Raw genomic sequence first — 19,844 nt, forward strand, 5'->3', positions numbered from 1 at the left:
GTTCCCGCCGGCGTCCGCTGGGCGCAACGCCAGCGTTCGTCCGGCGCACCGCTATCGTTGCGCTCCGCTGACGCACCGCTACCGCTCCGCCTACGCTATCAAAACGCGCATGTGTGACCGAGCTTTTAGTGTGTATCGGTCCTACATTCGACATCGGATCGGATAATGTAAAAACGCACTTATTCTTCGCCACATTCTTACTTCTTATCTTACATAACAGTACACAACCTCAGCGGAAAAACCCAGAAACTACAGCTAACTAGTTTCCTCAAACGTGGTTTATTCAGTTAAATGTACCAGAGACAATTAAGACTATTAGCAATCAATAATCATTAGAATACAATATACTTCATTAATCTATTTATATGCTAGTTGAGGTGCTGGCGAGTTCAAACATTCAAAATGGTTGCACGATGCACTCTCATCTATCGGAAAGTCGAAAAGGTTCCTAACTTTTGTAGATTTAAAACATAAAAAAAAAATAAGTAAAGTTTATTGTTACAGGGCAAACCCGGTGTATCCAACTGTACATAATTAGGCATTAAAACACTCGTGTTATCTTATTGATCTTATTATGTAACTCGTCTTCCACCAACCAACTCCTTCATTACATAAATTTACTAATTATAAATATCCTTTTAATTAAGTGGGGACTACTTATTTAAGATTTAATTATTTACGTATTTCCCGGTAATCTAATAATTGCACTACGAACTAACGTAGAATGAGACCTTGGGGTCTAGTATACACTGTTAAGTGATTTGAAGACCTTGGTCAGAGGAGAAGGGCAGGCATGCTTCTATGGCTACGTCATGTTATATTTTTAGACAGGATAGTAATTACTAATTATCTTAGTGGGCTTTTAGATACAGGATAGTATATACATTTTGTTATTAAGAATGTTGTCAGATATCTTGTTTAAGCGTACAAAATTGAATTACGAGATTAAAGTAATGATATCTTTTTCTTGGCAATATTAAAAAATATTTTACATGGCGAAATAGGGCACCAAAGGGCGATTTTAAGTTCCCCGCGGTAGATACATACTAGACTAGATTGAGACCAAGCTAGGTTAGGTGCGCAGTGTGTAAATGTTATTGTAAACGTCAAATTCTATGAAACTATGGGTACTTAAAAAACTTGTAGCGTTCTGCCTACCTAACCTAATTCTCAATACACCGCATTGATAACGGGAATTATGTTCCAAAAATAACCCAAAGACCAAGGTGCTGCATTTACAAAGAGCCTTTCTCGATTTTGCATCCATACAAACTGCAGTGTCACTGATAATATCGAAATTGGGCCCCATCCTTTCATTTAAAACCTTTGTGTGCTCACAAAGCGACTTCTACCTACTACCTACCTCACGATAATTCTATACCTTTAACGCGATAAATCATAAAATCAGGCCGTCCCTATCGCACTATTTGTAAGTGCGATAGGGAGGCCTGATGTTTTATCATTTATCGCGCGGCCATGCTTATACGCCTGGACTGTACGACGGTATGGATCGAGGTACCTGATACCTTACCTGGTACAATACAAACTCACGCCCAAAAAGGCTTAAGTTTCTTGTGTTTCCTATAAAGATACGCGTTTGGGTTACTTTCCGGAGTGACAGATGTACCTGAGAAGTACAATTGTTATGAATTACTGATAACATTCGCAATAGCAGAACAGAATATACCTGGGGTCCATATTTAGGGTTCCGTAGTCAACTAGGAACCCTTATAGTTTCGCCATGTCTGTCTGTCCGTCCGTCCGTCCGTCCGTCCGCGGATAATCTCAGTAACTGTAAGCACTAGAAAGCTGAAATTTGGTACCAATATGTATATCAATCACGCCAACAAAGTGCAAAAATAAAAATTGGAAAAAAATGTTTTATTAGGGTAGCCCCCCTACATGTAAAGTGGGGGCTGATTTTTTTTTTTCATTCCAACCCTAACGTGTGATATATTGTTGGATAGGTATTTAAAAATGAATAAGGGTTTACTAAGATCGTTTTTTGATAATACTAATATTTTCGGAAATAATCGCTCCTAAAGGAAAAAAAAGTGCGTCCCCCCCCTCTAACTTTTGAACCATAAGTTAAAAAAATATGAAAAAAATCACAAAAGTAGAACTTTATAAAGACTTTCTAGGAAAATTGTTTTGAACTTGATAGGTTCAGTAGTTTTTAAGAAAAATACGGAAAACTACGGAACCCTACACTGAGCGTGGCCCGACACGCTCTTGGCCGGTTTTTTTTTTCTTTTATTTTAGGATTTTTCGGTAAATTCAAATTTAAAGTAGATAGATATACCAGTTTCCAACCCAACAGATTTAAGATTAAAAAGTGGCATCAACTAGGACACTGTGTCGACCACTGGTTACTTTACCGACTATTTGTTTGTTTTGGGACTCATTTTGCAAATCAGTACTGACAGCAAAACAGATTACTTCGTATTTATGATAAGCGAAAAGTCGTGATATCGTGAAAACAACTCATTTGGATACAATGTATGAAAATCGTGAAATACCAACTTGCAATGGCTCTTACATTGTATGAGTCCTACCTATTCGAGTGTTATTATTTAATTCTGGTTTCAATTATATCCGTTTCATGTAAATCCTGCCTACGTTATGTCATTTTAAATTTAGACATTCCTTGATGTAATCCAGGAGTCGTCAACTTTTTAGAAAAGAATATGGTATTAAATATTTTTTATGACTTTCATAGAATGTGTGTGTGTGAGTAATTATTTATTATCGAAATTCCTCCACTTCCCAGCAAAATTAGTCACACATTTTATAAATTACGAAATACATCATCACAGATTGATCAGAATCTGAGGCATCCTCGTGAGACGAAACCGTGTCGAATTTTGTATTTGGTTAATAGATATATTTATTTGCGTGTATTTATTTTTACAGTTAAATTCATTTAATCTCCTTCTTCTGCCTTGCTTTACCCCAGCATTTTACCCTGGCTCCTGGAAGGTGAAATTCGAACCTAAACCAGAAGAGAATGTAGTTATTTTAATCCTATCATTATAAGAATATACCTATAGGTAAATAACAAAGATATGTAATCTAACTCCGTATAGACGGATAGTCTAAGAAAAAAACGTACCTCAAAGCCCTAGAGAAAAAGGTACGGTGGCCTAGATGGCGTTACACGTTTGGGGAACGCTCGGCTAGATGGAGCTAATATTAATATTTGACATTTTAACTCATATCAAGCTAACAACATGGGCCAAATTGTCAAAACTGAGGTTCAAAAGTTTTAAGCTTGTGTCGAGAGATGGCAGTCTATGCACTGTGATTACAAATTTTACTTTGACAGTAACTCTCTATTAAGACTCAATACTCTTAGGTAAATTAAATACGTGAACGTAATAAATAAGTGACACAGCTAATATTGACACGTATAAGTATGTTGATTCACATGACCGTAAAGTCCTCAAAGCTTGTCGCATTAATTACAAACAGTTTGTCGTAATGCGATCCCTCGCCGATAATGGCGATAATATAATGAAAACAGTTTACTTACAAGGAATGTACTCAATGAAATCATCACTTGCGACAGTTGCGACGAGCTTGAGCAAAGTAACTAGGTACTTTATGAGTATAAAAGATGAAAATCGATAGAAAACAAAAAATAGTACATTACGATACAAGTGCGAAAATAAATAAATAAATATTATAGGACATTCTTACACAGATTGACTGAGGCCCACGGTAAGCTCAAGAAGGCTTGTGTTGTGGGTACTCACACAGACAACGATATATATATAATATATAAATACTTATATACATAGAAAACATCCATGACTCAGGAACAAATATCTGTGCTCATCACACAAATAAATGCCCTTACCGGGATTCGAACCCGGGACCGCGGCGTAGCAGGCAGGGTCACTACCGACTGCGCCAGACCGGTCGTCAAAAAAAAAGAAGCTGAAAAATTAAAACACGACCGAAGGGAGTGTTTTAAATCGACACTAGTACGACGTTTTTTAGTACAGGCCATGCGAAGTTTTGACCTGACGTGTGTTTTGTACTGAAAGACGTCGTTTGATACACGTGCGGAAAGGAAATTCGTAACTAGTGTCGATTTAAAACACTCCCTTCGGTCGTGTTTTCCTTCCTCTTTTTCGCACTTGTATCGAAATGTACTAGTATTTTGTCTGTACGTACTACGAACAAAGCGATTCACGACCAGTATTTCTCTTCCAAAACTATAATCTGCGAAAAAATGCATACAATTATGTTACAAGATTTTTTCAAATGCCATTTCAGGTTAATTTTTCTGGTATCTTTACAAAGGAAAATTAAGATTTTAATCCAAGATTTCTGACCACGACACACTAAAGTTGTCAAAAAACTTTTTAAAATCCTCTAAATAAGTTAGAGTCATTTCAAATCACAGAAATGCTCGGGTAATTTCGAAAGTGGAATCTGGATATCATGGAAATAATGGTGGTTTTTATACGACTTTCGAGATTACCCTAATACACCTTAAACAAAAAAACATTCATATGACCTTAACTTTTCGCTATACAAGGTGTCGTTGTAGCTGACTGTACTACCTACATGGCTGAATGCTTGTTTTTGCTGACACTCGACGGTAGCGAATTTTGAGAAGGTAACTCGATATTCGATATTGTCAAAGTGATCGGATATCTGCTATTCCAGGGGTGACAAACATTTGGCCAAGCTATTTATTTATTTAAACTTTATTGCACATAAATAAAAAAATGTACAAATGGCGGACTTAATGCCTAATGGCTTAATGCGTTATGGTTATAAATCCTTTTTAAAAGTTTTACGTGATAGCAAGCATGAAATTAAATACCAGCACGTTATAGAAAAATGTAGGATGCCATTATTTCTGGATGTAATACAATTTATATCTTTAAAACATACGGAACTTTATAAAGTAGGTAGTTTAACCGTGAGTACCATGACGTCACTGTGTTACGTATGAATCGTATGATATTAAATTCTACAGTAAGAAATCGTTTTGACAGTTCGAAAAAAGGAGCCGATTTGATTAGTAGTCAAGTACCCTATTGGGTAGCGGTCACCTAAGTCACCCTCACACATGACATGGATTTAAGTCTTAGAAGTCACTTATGCGTGGCGACCCTTAAGAACCCTTTTACCTGCCTAGAACCTCATTTCAGTCAGTTCGGAGCAGTAGGTATGAGTTGCGGCCGTTGCGGGTGGTTAGTTGGTTACGGATCATACTTATAATTTTTTGTACATGCATTCAAGAATTCTAGCAATTATGGTCTGTTGCTAACTGATAATATTCTCTTAAAAAATAACAGAAAAACGTATATAAAACACAACTTCCTGGTATTGATGCAAAGAATCATACTTAATCAGTCTGAAAGACTGGAATGCTCTTATGCTCCACTCGAAATAATAACTAGCTGCTCCAATAGTTACGAGGTATTTTATAAAAATTAAATAGGTACCGGATATATGAACATGAATTATGAGAGATAAAAATATTATGTCGATGGCGTGCTAGACGTACTTTACTTGATAATTTATTTTTATGAGTTAGCGTCTTTGGAATCTGCCACGTGGTAGTGAGCGTACCGATGGTTGGGTACCCCTGGACTTTATAGACGCTATACACCGACATAATTAAGGTAGGTACTTATACGGTATACCAAGGGTATTTTGACGTGCTATAAATATTATAATACTTGCTGAATCTCATAAAAATGGTCACAAACATATTGGATGCAACCAAAAAGGACCTATTGGACCCTTTTCCTTTATTGCGATATTTAGACATCTACATTACAATATGGTCATAATTTTTTGCTTTTTAGACCAAAATTGAGGTTATGATTATTAAAACTATATCAATTACAACTTATTTTACCTATTATCGAATAAACATTACTGAAAAGCATTGAGCAGAGACTTGCGTCTCATCTATAATCTTGAGGTTTTTCGATTAAAATCAGTTTCTCAGTTTATACGAATTTGGGATATGGCATTTAGGGTGTCAAAATGAATAGATTTTTGTGTAGAATCGATTGGTGTCATTATTGACCGATATTTTTTTTTTTACACATGTGTCATAAAGTAAGGTAGGTCTACCTATATGTCTATCTGATCAGCCACGTAGGTAGGTATACAGTTGAAATCAGGGTAGATCATAATAATTCATACTGTAGTTAATTTCGTAGGTAGGTATGTAAGGTATGTAGTTTTGTTAAGAGGGCTAGATCGATAAAATTAGTCATGGCGCTGCGTCACACATTCTACGATTTCTACGTGTGTTCAGAGTCAGTTTTTACTTATAAACCGATATTTGAGTAAATTTTAACAGTTTTCACTCGACCTAATTGTAACTTCGAAACTAAAATCTAGATTCGGCAAAGTGGGACTTTTTTGACGAAGCTAGTCACATCACAAATAAAAAAAACACATAGCAATAAAATTCCACGAAATGACCACGAAATTGATCCATAGTCGCATAGGTTTAGGTTGAGTACTTAATTAGTTTTTACTAAATGTACGAATCAAATCTACGAATACGGGCCTAAAGGGTCCTCAGGTCCCTTTCCTAGGCATGAGTAGTGGCAAAAAGCCGAGATAACTCTGAAGATGACTTTTGAATGAAAGAGACCAAGAGACTACTTATCAATACTTTAATAGTATTTTGTATATTTTATTGATGTGATACATAGGCAGCCATACTAGCTAGGTAATGAATTCATTCATTATTTCTCCATGCAATTTTGCAGCTGATAGTACTTTAGGTAGGTGTAGATATTTTAGTGGAATAGGTAGGTATCGACGATGACGAGCCTAAATTTTATTGAAAAAAACCTGAGCAAATACTTTATTTTAGTAATATTTCACAGGATTCTAGCATTCAATAAGAATTTTATCATCGGAACGTAACTCTACTCGCAGTTCACACGGCTTGCTTTCACGCTACCTCGTATTCCGATCCGAGGTTTTTAAAAAAAAATCTGTTTCCCGGCTTCTAGAATTTTTAGACCTGGCATATAGGGTATCAAAATGGACCGATTTTAGTGTAGAATCGTTTGGTGACATCACTATGAAGATTAGAAAAAAACGTTTTTATTTTTTTGCCACATGGCGTGACATGGCCCGTTAGATGGTCGTCCACGTTGGCATAAAGTTAACTTAAAACACATGGGTTATATTTAAAGTAACTGGAGATATGAATTTATCTAAATATTTCCGTGTTGTTAATTGACGGATGTGCAAAGCGCCGTGCTATTTCTGCAAAGCCAAAGGGCGAGAGGACGAAAATAACAATGTCTCTAGCCACTAGATAAGCTTATCGTATGCCTTATGTAATGGTTAAAAACACGTGGTCTACTACCACATAAGCTACAGGCCTGTTACCCTGCTTTACGCGATGCCTGAACCGTTATATGCGCAGCAAAATGAACTAGAAAACTATGACGAAATAGTAAAAGTTTTGAGAAATGTTAAGTCAATTTTCCACTAGCGACACTTATTATAAGCAATTTTCTGATATCCCAAATGGGTTTTGAGTACAGGAAAACCGGTTAAAACGTACCTTTTTAGCTGTAATCCAACGTGGTGGCTCCAAGCAGATCGCGACACCACACAAGACACGACAACGGAACTTCGCACTTAGAAAACACACAAAATAACGCAAATGAACGCTTTAAACAACACTTACGACGATTTCCTAGTTAACACATGCCGTTTTACGTATACTGACACGTTTTTAGTTTTCAGAAAGTCCATTGAACTGTTTAGTATGAAATTTACGTCGAGCGAAATTATACGGAGTGGCAACGCCGTAGAGACGATCGTGTTGCGCGGCGCGACCGCCAGGCGGCGCGGCCGTCGGGGGGAGGGGCCGAGCGAGACGGAAGCGAGTGGGACAGAAGACACACAAGACGCCACGTCGTAAGATTATTTTTTTTAACTATGGGATAAAATAAAATTTTATGAAACTGCGATTGTTTAGCCAAACGAAGACATTAGCGGACGGTGGACGCCGCGGCTGGTGACCTTTCAGATCGCGTCACCGCGGGTGGCGATAGCGAGGTCGACGCGCAACGTTGCGAGCTCGCCCAGGCATTCGGTACCACGTTCCACGGATTACGAAAGTGCTGGGACGGGCGAAATCCCTCGTGGGCCTTTTGATACCTGACTCTGGTATAGATATAGAGATCCTAGCTATAGTAGCTATCTAGACATATATGCGCATTGCCCTAACCCACATAGTTGGCAGAATCGCGAACTATGCTAAAATCGTGTGGCGTACGAATCCGGCCTTCCCTACGGTGTCGTTTTCATTTCACGCGTGGAATTTTTATGAAAAATTGCACTTTGAGGCAAAATTACGTTGGAACTTGCCGATAAAAATGCCTGGCAGAGCATAATTCCGTTAGGTACACCTTACTTGTTTGTATCGTTGAAGTGTTTGACATAACAATAAAAATACTTCATAAGGAAACTTATTGCTGTTGCAATCCAGAGTATTGCGCTTATTATTTTAGGTTTTTACCTTCCTATTACACTGTAATACTTGCAAAGCCAGGTGGTCCGTGCCTTCGGAGTCCTCGGACCTCAGTCCCAGTTGCATGAAACCTGTTTTGCACCTTAGTTGTGCCCAGCGCAGCGTAGGTAGGTAATACATTATTCGGTAGATAGGTAGGTATTCTGTGCGTTGGAAGTTTGGCACGAAATTTAGAAATTGCCTCGGTCACGATTACTATCGGCCGCATTCGAATTAAAATGTGTCTTGACTTGGCAAGCTGCGGAACTCCTGCACTACGGGATATAAAAGTACCTAGAATGAGAGGAAATGCTTACTTTAGTTTTTTAGGGTTAGTGTGCTAGTTTACGTCCAGCGCTAGTTTTCGTCCATTTCACGAAATTTTATTAAAAGTCCTTTTTGCCACATTGCCTATTCTTTTAATATTTCCTATTTGAATTTTTTTTTTTAAATCATATGCAACAAAATGTGTATACTTATATCATGTATTTATGTAGAATGAAAGAAAATGCTTGTGTTTATGCTAAGCCTTAGTGACCGGCCACACCTCGGACTAATGTTGAGACAGCTCGCCTAGTGTATCATAGTTATTTTCACAGTGTAATGTCATACGGTATTCTGGTTTGGGGCAAAGCAGCTGACATACAGACTATCTTTGTATTACAAAAGAGAGCCATTCGTTCTATTTACAACTTAGGAACACGTGAATCAGTAAGAGAACTCTTCAAAGAAATTAATATCTTAACTGTAGCTTCCCAATACATTTATGATAGTATAATTTATGTTGTTAAGAATTTAGACTGTTTCACTAAGAATTCTGATATCCATAATTATAACACTAGAAACAAAAATAAGCTTGACATAAAGAAGTTTCGTGTCCGTAAAGTACCTACAGAAGTCATTTGTTGGGCAATGCATTCATTTTTATAATAAGTTACCTGACACTGCTTTGAGATTACCCCTCCCAGCTCTTAAGAACTACTTAAAAAAATCATTGATGTTAAAGGCTTATTACAGAGTCGAGGACTATTTGACAGACAAACATGCATGGCCCGAACCAGAAACTACAAAAAACGAATAGCAATTAAAATAATTGTATTATGTATAGAGGACACAGTTCAGATAAGAAAGCACATCAAATATTTTATATTTTATGTTGTGTAGGTAAATTACATATTTAATGATATTGAGATTCATATTATCTTTTTCTTCTATGACAATTTGATATGTTTTCTCTGAAGAAGAACGACGTATTATTAAGCAATAATATAATTTATTGAAATTGATTTCCATAGAGTACCTAGTCTGTTCATATTCTTTGATGAATACTTTTGCATGTTAAATTGTATGTTGTTATTTAATGCATGTTAATTATAAGATGTAATGTTTTGAAAAGAAGTTGCCCGCCGAGTTTCTTGCCGGTCCCATAGTGGATACCCCCCTCCCAACTGAGGGGGGACTGAAATCTTCTCGAGGCTGAGGCGTAGGGTTAGAGCCGGCGTAGCTTTATTTGACGTTCATATGCGCATTGTAATATGCCTACTTGAAAAATAAATATTTCATTTTCATTTCATTTTTCATTTTCACCAGAGCGTCGCGTGTCTCGGGGCGCGCAACGGGCGTCCGCGCCACGCCGCTTCAGTGTAATTCAAAAAACGCCTCCTCAGTACATTTTGTATAGGAAAGACGTAAGACGCGCCCCAGGTGGCGTGGCGGCGGCGGGGCGCGCGCCGCGCCGCTTGGCGGCGCGCCTTACGTCCTTCCTATACAAAATGTACTGAGGAGACGCTTTTTGAATTACACTCAGGTGGCGTGGCGCGGACGCCCTTTGCGCGCCCCGAGACACGCGACGCATAAGTGGGAACGCTGCCTTACAAAGCTTACATTCATAAATCTACTGACAGTCATTTGTCATATCATCCATACTAATATTATAAGTGGGAAAGTGTGTGTGTCTGTTTGTTTGTCCGTCCTTCACGGCAAAACGGAGCGACGACGTATGGACGTGGATTTTTAAGTGGAGATAGTTGAAGGGATGGAGAGTGACATAGGCTACTGTTTGTCTCCTTCTAACCCCCCACTTCCCAAGAATAGGGGGTGGAAGTTTGTATGGAGCATTCCGCAATTTTCGAATTTAACGCGAGCGAAGCTGCGGGAAAAAGCTAGTATGATATAGTTGTAGGTACTTTGGCTGGTTGAAATTTTGAACACTGATGAGTAGACATCCACAGACCGAAAACTAAATAGGGTAAGTGTGCTGGTTACCGACCATGCTTTAGTTTTCGTTCAGATCTTAAGTAGTTAAACGGTAAATTTCAAAATATATTTTAAGCCGATATGGTTAGATATCTATGAGCACCTTCGCAGCTCCGATATTTCTGCCAAAATGTCTATAATATCGCAAATAATAAGTAGACGGTACAGCATATTCATTAAAAGGGACGAAACCCTTCAAAGTACCTACTGCGGAGGGTTGGGGGACTAAAATTGCAGGAAATACCTATTACTACGTAAAAATAGCCCAGTGCGCGACGGACGAGAAAATGTAGGGAGGTAGGTACATATTACTATGACGAGTATTATGGTATGCGAAGGGCGCGGCCGGCCCTTCTGACTGACCCTACCTGGACAAGGTACCTACATAGTTGCCTAGATTTATCTCAGAAATTTTTCATATTCAGTTTAGGATTTTTTCTTATCCAATCCTAAAATATTTTTTTTAACAGAAAATAGTCTGCCAAACGAGGAGCAATGAAAAAAGGGCAACATTGTAACTATATCGTCTCTTTCATATCAGTGTGTTTCATACTTATACGATAACGGGACAACACTACGATATTGCTAATCTTTAGAGTTCCGTAGTCAACTAGGAACCCTTATAGTTTCGCCATGTCTGTCTGTCCGTCCGTCCGCGGATAATCTCAGTAACCGTTAGCACTAGAAAGCTGAAATTTGTTACCAATATGTATATCAATCACGCCAACAAAGTGCAAAAATAAAAAATTAAAAAAATGTTTTATTAGGGTACCCCCCCCCCCCACATGTAAAGTGGGGGCTGATATTGTTTTTCATTCCAACCCCAACGTGTGATATATTGTAGGATAGGTATTTAAAAATGAACAAGGGTTTCCTAAAATCGTTTTTTGATAATATTAATATTTTCGGAAATAATCGCTCCTAAAGGAAAAAAAAGTGCGTCCCCCCCTCTAACTTTTGAACCATAAATTTAAAAAATATGAAAAAAATCACAAAAGTAGACCTTTATAAAGACTTTCTAGGAAAATTATTTTGAACTTGATAGGTTCAGTAGTTTTTGAGAAAAATACGGAAAACTACGGAACCCTACAGTGAGCGTGGCCCGACACGCTCTTGGCCGGTTTTTGACTTCTACTAGTACTCTTATTTGCCAGGCTGTATAATCTTGTGATCTTTCGGGAAACTTTGCTATTGCTAACTGTAAGAAAAAGATCAAAATATTCCTGGATGTCACGTTTTAACTGTATGTTAGTGCTGCAGTGGAAATTTAATTTTGGTTTGAAAAATATCGTTATTGTTATAGCTACCTACAGAAACATTCCAATTCGGAAAACGCTTGCCACGTAGTGTCTTTACAAAAATGTTGGCTTTCGTCCAAATGATTGTGACTGAGTTGTTGATGGTCTATTACTAAATGTGCGGATTATATCACTGTAGTTAGTAGTTTGGGGTTTCGTTTCTAATATGTATAACTACTACTAATATTTTTAAGACTTTTTTTTTTAACTTTATTTTTTTAACTTTTTATATTGAATAAAACACGATTTAGGACAGTTATATGTCCTGTTATTACAGTATGAGCGATGCAACGAAGTTATAATATTCAAATTTCGTGTCAATGGACAAAAACTAGCGCTCGCTGGACGGACACTAGCACATCGACTTTATAAAGAATTGTTACATTTTTGTGTGATGAAATATTTTATGATTCACACTCAACTCAACGCGTGACCATCCGGAAAACACGATGTGGAATAAAATAGTATTTGAAGCGTGAACATAAAAAGAGTAAAAGATTTAAAGTAAAAATACTCTATTTTTATTGTGTGATATTTTTTTGTAGAAAAGTTTGGAAATCGAACTGTCATGCTTTTCGGAAACAAACATAATGACTAGACACGTCAAAATGACGAAAATGACAATTTCACTACGGAGTGATCGACGCGTACGGAGGTCGGGTGCGCTGCGGAGTATGGCGTGCACGCTTTGGGACTTTGGAAGACAGTCTCATATATGTTTTTAGGGTTCCGTACCAAAAAGGTACAACAGGAACCCTTATTTTATGTGGATTCAGTTCATGGTGCCAAAATTGACATACCTATATCGAAAAATAGCGAATGGGACTATAGAGGTAGCTGTTATTTCTGTCGTTATTCTATGGGTCCCCCGTCCCCCACATCTAGCGTCTCGCGAGCGTCGCGTCGGGCCAACTGTATGGGCAAAGCCTGACGCCGCGTCGACGTCGCGTCGTGTACCCATCGCTATATTTTCTTGTCATAAACTCTCTCTCGACTATTCACATGTCCTGCTAGCTACTAAGTAGTACTTGAAAATGGAGATGAAGGCTCTCCGAAACATATCGTTCGAGTGTTTAAAATAAATATGTGCTCTGAAAGAGTCCATCCGAGGTTAGAAAAGGCAGATGTTGCTTTTTCTTATGGAAAAAAGCAGAACTTTTTTAGGGTTTCGCTAAAATATCCTTAGTCACCGTGAAGTGTGGAATCCCTACCTGACAGGGTAGGGCAGTAATTATGTGACGCGTCCACGAAGGTCGCCCCCCTCTCCCCAGAGGGGAGAGTACTCCCCACCCTCCCTCGGGGCCTGTAGCTATGTATGTGCGAGTTTTCAGAATGGATAATATATTTACGCATGTAGATGTAGCTATAGGTTTCGAGGCTTCCATACGATTTGCAGGCAAATAGATAAAACTTTTCAGCTGCGAATGTTGGAAATCGAAATTTCGTTCACTGCCTCTATCTATCTATATCGTATTTAGTTTTGCATATTCATTTTGGTTTAGTTATTTTATATAAGCGGTTTTCCATCAAAATTGTTTCAATACTCTTACGATTTACTATAGATAGTCTAGCACATTTGTTTAATAGCGATTAAAAAAGGGTGTTTCTGTTTAACAAGTATTCGTTATTCAGATTGAAATAACTACAAAAAGCAATATAATTACAGTTTTGTAACGTAGTACATTTTTACTATACGTAGGGTGACATACTTAACATAGTTTAGTCCTTCCCTATAGTCATTGGCCACTGTTATCAAGGCAACAGATTAAAGAACTCTCAAGAGTAGCAAAATATGGTGGGGTAAATATTTACAGCAGTCACCATAAAAAGTTATGTAAATGGACACTATGGACAGTATATTACATTAGAGTCATTAGACACTAAGATTAGCTAAACTCATCAGACTTGAATATAAATACAATTAAGGCTCTGGAAGTAATCCAAGAAAATAGTTGACAGCTGGAACTTTTTCAATATTTCTGCCGAAAAGTTGTTTGTGATTTTTTCTTGGCGCTAGTCTGAGTTTTCGGAAAACAATGCCTAACCTAAGTAAGTTTATAGGTTGTTTTTATAGTCGAGCTCGAGCGGTCTTGGTATTATGTATTTATTATTGGCACGTATTTAACCGGTTTAAATAGCTTTGCCTAGTATTAATGTGCATTTTTTCTCAGAATCTTCACAACTATTACAATAATTATAACATTTATATTATAAACTGAAATAAATGTCATATACAAAGAAAAAATTACCAAGGCCTCCAAGTGTCCGATGCTGGATAATAATTATTGGTAATTTTTTCTTTGTATATGACATTTATTTCAGTTTATAGTTAAATAATAGTAGTGTGTCTACTAAAAAACACAAATTAAAATATTTCCTATGAAATAATTTAATTTGGTCTTAGAGTGATTTATATTATAACCGCTATGGTCCAGCTCTAGTCCATATGACGAAATTTTTCTGTAAAAAATCCTTGATGCACAAATGAGCATTTTCTGCAATCCTCGTTGTCTAAATAATATGTATATCTAGATGAAAAATATAGGTATTTTGAAACTAGTATATTTTTTATTTCTTGCTACTCCGGCAAGTGGACGAAATGTAACGCATTGACAGAAATAAGCACAAGACTCACAAGAGCAAACACCTAAAGAAAGTTTTGAACATTACATTACGATCATATCCTATCGCGAAACTTATTAATCAATAGTTGTTTTATGGCTTTCCCGTAAAAAAACTCCAAAAGTAATAAATGAAAACTTTTACCCCAACTCGAAAGCTTTATACATATTTCAAAAGCTTTAAAAAGCTTCTTGCGAGCGTAGGTTTTTTTGCAACACATTTTAAAAATTGGCTCTATAACGATTGCTATTAAATACTTTAAAATTTGATGTGGGTTTTAGGTCTGAGGATTTCCTGTTAAAAACTTTATAAAATGCTTTAGGAACACACTTTTCACACATGTTCATACACACTTAACTATGTGTGTACTTCTACTTAACATGATATAATGGCTATCTGTTATGCGTAACCATTGTGAACTTTAATTTGGTTATATTATAACTGCTGATGAAATATCAATAACATTTGTCTAAGTAAGTAAGTGATCATACGTTCTGCTTAGTTATAAGACCTAGTTATTAATTTTCTGGGTGCCCTGAAAACCAGTGCCGCGTCTATAAGACACGGTATTCGCTGAGTGGCATCCTATTTGGTGTACTAGTTATTAAGTATTATGTACTTGTTTTTATTATGTATCTGTATGCCAAATAAATATTTTCTATTTTATTCTATTCTAAAAAAATGTTATTTAGTTAACTGACATGCCCCGGAACGTGAATTATACTGTGGTGAATGTGGTGATACACTATTCTCACTAGAAAGATACGTATTACACCGAACTTTGTTTAAGCATCTAATATTCTTAATCATTTAATTTGAATTAAAATGCCATACGATAAAAAAAAAACAAGTTTTATTAAAAATTAAATTACAAAAAAAAGTTAATTATAAAATAATAAACCAATATTGATTTAAGCTACTACATGTCAGGAACTCCGGAAAGTGGACGAAAACCAGCGCATTGTACCTGGAGCTGGACGGAAACTAGCGCATTAACCTTACTTTAAAAAAACTAACCTTATATAAAACTTGATCAACGTATTACTAATCTTCGTGATTAGAACACCTACAGGTAAAACTGTATTTCAATATGCATTTAAAAATTGATCGAGTGGTCTCTTATAATAATTTAAATTCAAATAAGACGCCTACATGCGGTCAAGATACTTGTGGTTCTCTTGGAAAGGCGTGCACGGAGTGGCAACGTCGCCTGTATAAATAGCTAGCTATACTTGCCATAGTACCATCGTCGTTATTTGCCATGCTGCTTTCATTTTTATTTATCTTTTACAAACTTTATGCTCAGGCAAACTCAGGTGACCCTGAGTTTTGATAAGACAAGCAAATTGGGCATTATATTATAATGTTGCTACCTGAGTATGATGCATTGTAATATGTTATAGGTAAGTCGTAGAAGTAGTAGCTACTACATAAACGTATGCATGGACTGTCCTCCTTTGATTGATATATTATATCAAAGGTAGACTTCTCTAATAAATAAAACAACTAAGTATTTCTCCGTACGATTTCTCCGACCTCTCTCACATGGTGCCATGTAGACAGCAACTGAATGTTGCCAGCACACCGCCATTTATTGGAATACCACATCACGTACTACTGGCTTATACAACTAAACAATTACAAGCCAGGCAACAGGGGCCCGTTTCTCAAAACTGAAAGTTACAAGTTACAAGCGGAAGTCTCTTTCTAACTTGTCATATTAGACATTGACAACCACTTGTAAATTGTACCTTGTAGCTTCGAGAAATGGGCCCCTGGTCTTCACGGTAAAAATTAAAATAAATAACTTTTATGTATTAAACTATACACAATAATGCCTTTTCTTTTAGGGTTGACTTACCTTACCTACCCACAAAATCAAAGCCATGATAAAATGTATACATGATACAGCCCTTTTTCTGTTTTCATTTAATTTCAGAGTGATTTAATTTAAATAAGTGTTTCATTTTGCTTGCACGTTGTGTCTGATGTAAAAAAAAATATCCTGGAAAAGAACAGCTTAAATTAGAAACAAAAACAGCTTACATTTTCTACGTATAGTCTGTTGCATACAAAATAAGAAAATTTTGCACATACAGTATTCGATGAGTTATTTTTAACCACCGACGCAAAAACGACGAGGTGTTATAAGTTTGACGTGTCTGTCTGTATGTGTGGGTGTGTCTGTCTGTGGCAACGTAGCTCCCGAACGGATGAACCGATTTAGATTTAGTTTTATTTTATGTTTGAAAGCTGATTTAGTCGGGAGTGTTCTGAGCCATGTTTCATGAAAATCGGTCCACTATGTCGCGGTCAGGGTTTTTTCAAATTTTTAATTTTGTGGTTAGGTTATTTCAACTAGACAGACACAGGACACACGCTAGACTAATAAATACAAAATAACATATTAGGAATGTTACGGTCATTTAGCATATGTCACAATCATTAATTTTACGAGTACGACGGAAACGAACTATTGCAGCCGAAGTGAAACTCATAAATTATCTAAATTAGCCGATATTAATTGAGAAACATTCATTAAATAATTATGGTTGCGACCTATATCACTTTATCGTTATTTGAGTTTTTTTTTTTTTTTTATACTACGTCGGTGGAAGTATACGGTCCGCCTGATGTAAAGCGGTCACCGTAACCTATGGACGCCTGCAACTCAAACAGTGTCACATGCGCGTTGCCACCCCATTAGAAACTTGTACACTCCCTTTTGCTGTGTTAAGTACACATAGGGCTGCCATCCGTCCGGGTTTCCCCGGATTTGTCCTAGTTTGGAGGCCGTCCGGGGCACGTCCGGGCGGGGAGCCAAGAAGTGTCCGGGGTAAACCCGGACACTTTTCACGTAAGGAATTGAATTTATTTATCAGCGAATTTAAGTTGACTGATTAACTAATATCTGTTTACATAATGAAAAACCTGCCAAGTGCGACTTGGACTCGCCCACCGAGGGTTCTGTATTCTTACAAACTTTCAATGGTTAAAAAAAACTCAGTTCATATATGTAACTCTAATGACTTGGCTAGAAGTATAGGTACTAATGAGCATTATTGTGTATAGTATAGTGCCATCTCTCGGTGAATTCTCTAATTTGCGCAACCTGTATTATATTATGATGGTTTTTCAGGGATAATTCTTTATAATGATAACCGATTTCGACAGTTTTTACTTTATTTGAAAGATAATGTTTTAGGTAAAATCTCGTATAATTTTGAAATATGATTTGAAATATAATATGTAGGTATATGCAAGGGTGGTAAAATTAAAAGTTAAAATTGAAAAGTTTTTTGTCAATCAAAAATACAGTTTCCAAGATACACACTCTATTTAATTTTTCCTGTAATATTTAGCATCAAGCCAATGTTTCGTAGAATTTTCACAATTTTTAGTTAGTAAACTTCGGAGATATGGGGGGCTGGGGAAGAACGGTATTTTTTTTAACATTTTCCTTCAAAATGATTTCTTTTTTCTTCAACAAAAAAATTATAAGAAATAGTTTTGATAATTATGTGCAATTTGAGGTCTTTCTAACGATACCCCATTTGACCTAGTAACTTAGTAACCTTAAAAAAAAGACAAATTAAATTTGTTTTGATCAAGAAAAATTGTTTTGTTATTGTTATTGTTTATTGCAAATAGGCATTTTCGCGAAATGAGATTCAAAAACTTTTTTTTGTAAAATAGGTAAATTTAATGTTTTTTCTACTCAGAATCACGAGCCCTTTCAGTCCTACTAGGTAAAAAAAAGCGTCCTAAATTTTTTCACTTCGTTACCGTTTTTCAAACACTGTACAGCGGTTACAAAGTGGAAAGTATGCAAAATAATAGAAATTTTTGTGACCACTTTTTTGTTTTTTGTCCTAGATCGAAAGGGCTTGTCATTCTGAGTAGGAAAAACATAAAATTTACCTACCTTAAAATAGTACATTTCGTTATAAGTGCGAGAAGTATGTCATTACGTAAGAATGACATTCTCGCACGTGTGACGAACGACGTTTTTTAATACAGTTGCGAAAAAACACTACTACTTACTTACAACGAAATAAAACAATCCGAACTATCAATTTTCCCATGGACATTGACGGATTATTTGACAATTCAAAGGCGTATTTTTGAAGCTTTTAAACTTGCGTGCATATTTTCGAGTTTGCTATTCATCTAACATAATTTATTTCATTGGGTGCCATAAAAACATAAACATTTACGATTTGGGACGATTGTTTAATGTACAACTACATTTTAATTTAATCGATCCATTTATGCCCCGACGTATTGCAAATAACGTAAAATAATTATGACAAATCGCGTAACATATTGAGGTTTTTTGAACGTGCATTAAGTTAAAACATGGTAGACGCCTCTACTTTGACAGTAGAAGACGCGTTTCGTTCCAATCATGTTCTGTTTACACGACTCATTATGACCGATTTTTCAATGTATAAACCATTTTATAAATTATGTTTAGTATGACTAAAAGTAAACAATTACATATGAAATATTAACGTTTTAAATATTAATCACTTAATAGTATGTTTATAGTTTTATTCTGTCTTAGTAAACTAGACTAATATGAAAACAGCTCGGTAAGTAGTCGTAAAATGGAACGTATATACTTTTTACGCACTAGTTCGTAAAAAATACAACTTCTCGCACGCTAAACAGCCAAAAAACGGGCACTTTTTGAGCAACTGTATTAAAAAAAATTTTTTGTGTTTCTTCTCGCGAAAAATGACCAAATTACACATTGTGAGAAATGAAAAAAAATAAATTGATGAAAATTGAAGGTTATGTTTTTTAAAAATAAATTCTGACTCGTCCGGGGAAAAATTGCGAATATTGCGATTTACGCCAAATGTCCGGGTTTTTTTGTATCTTTGTCCGGGTTTGGCGAAATTCGAGATGGCAGCCCTAAGTACACAGCAAAAAGGAGTGTACAAGTTCCAAGGAGGGTTCGGGTTGCCGACGACTCAAAGGACAATAGACGGAACAAGTTAGTTCCGTAAGTCCTCCCGTCATCAGCACACCGCACCCTCGTTGAGCTCTGGCAGCCTTACTCACCGGCAGGAACACAATATATTTGGTATACAATAAAGTTTTTTTTTTGCTTATTGAACTTTAAATTCTTAGCAATTATG

General features: G+C 36.5%; 1 protein-coding gene across 1 annotated transcript in view; it reads left to right on the top strand.

Annotated features, from left to right (window-relative positions):
* Positions 1-7,669: 7,669 nt before the first annotated feature.
* The window catches only part of LOC125236383 (hsp70-binding protein 1-like), a 35,185-nt gene continuing 23,010 nt past the window's right edge, over positions 7,670-19,844 (top strand). Inside the window, exon 1 of the mRNA XM_048143165.1 lies at positions 7,670-7,926. Coding sequence (XP_047999122.1) covers positions 7,670-7,926 — 257 coding nt within the window. The remainder of the gene's footprint in view (positions 7,927-19,844) is intronic.

This window comes from Leguminivora glycinivorella, chromosome 19, assembly GCF_023078275.1.
Source record: "Leguminivora glycinivorella isolate SPB_JAAS2020 chromosome 19, LegGlyc_1.1, whole genome shotgun sequence".
Taxonomy (NCBI): domain Eukaryota; kingdom Metazoa; phylum Arthropoda; class Insecta; order Lepidoptera; family Tortricidae; genus Leguminivora; species Leguminivora glycinivorella.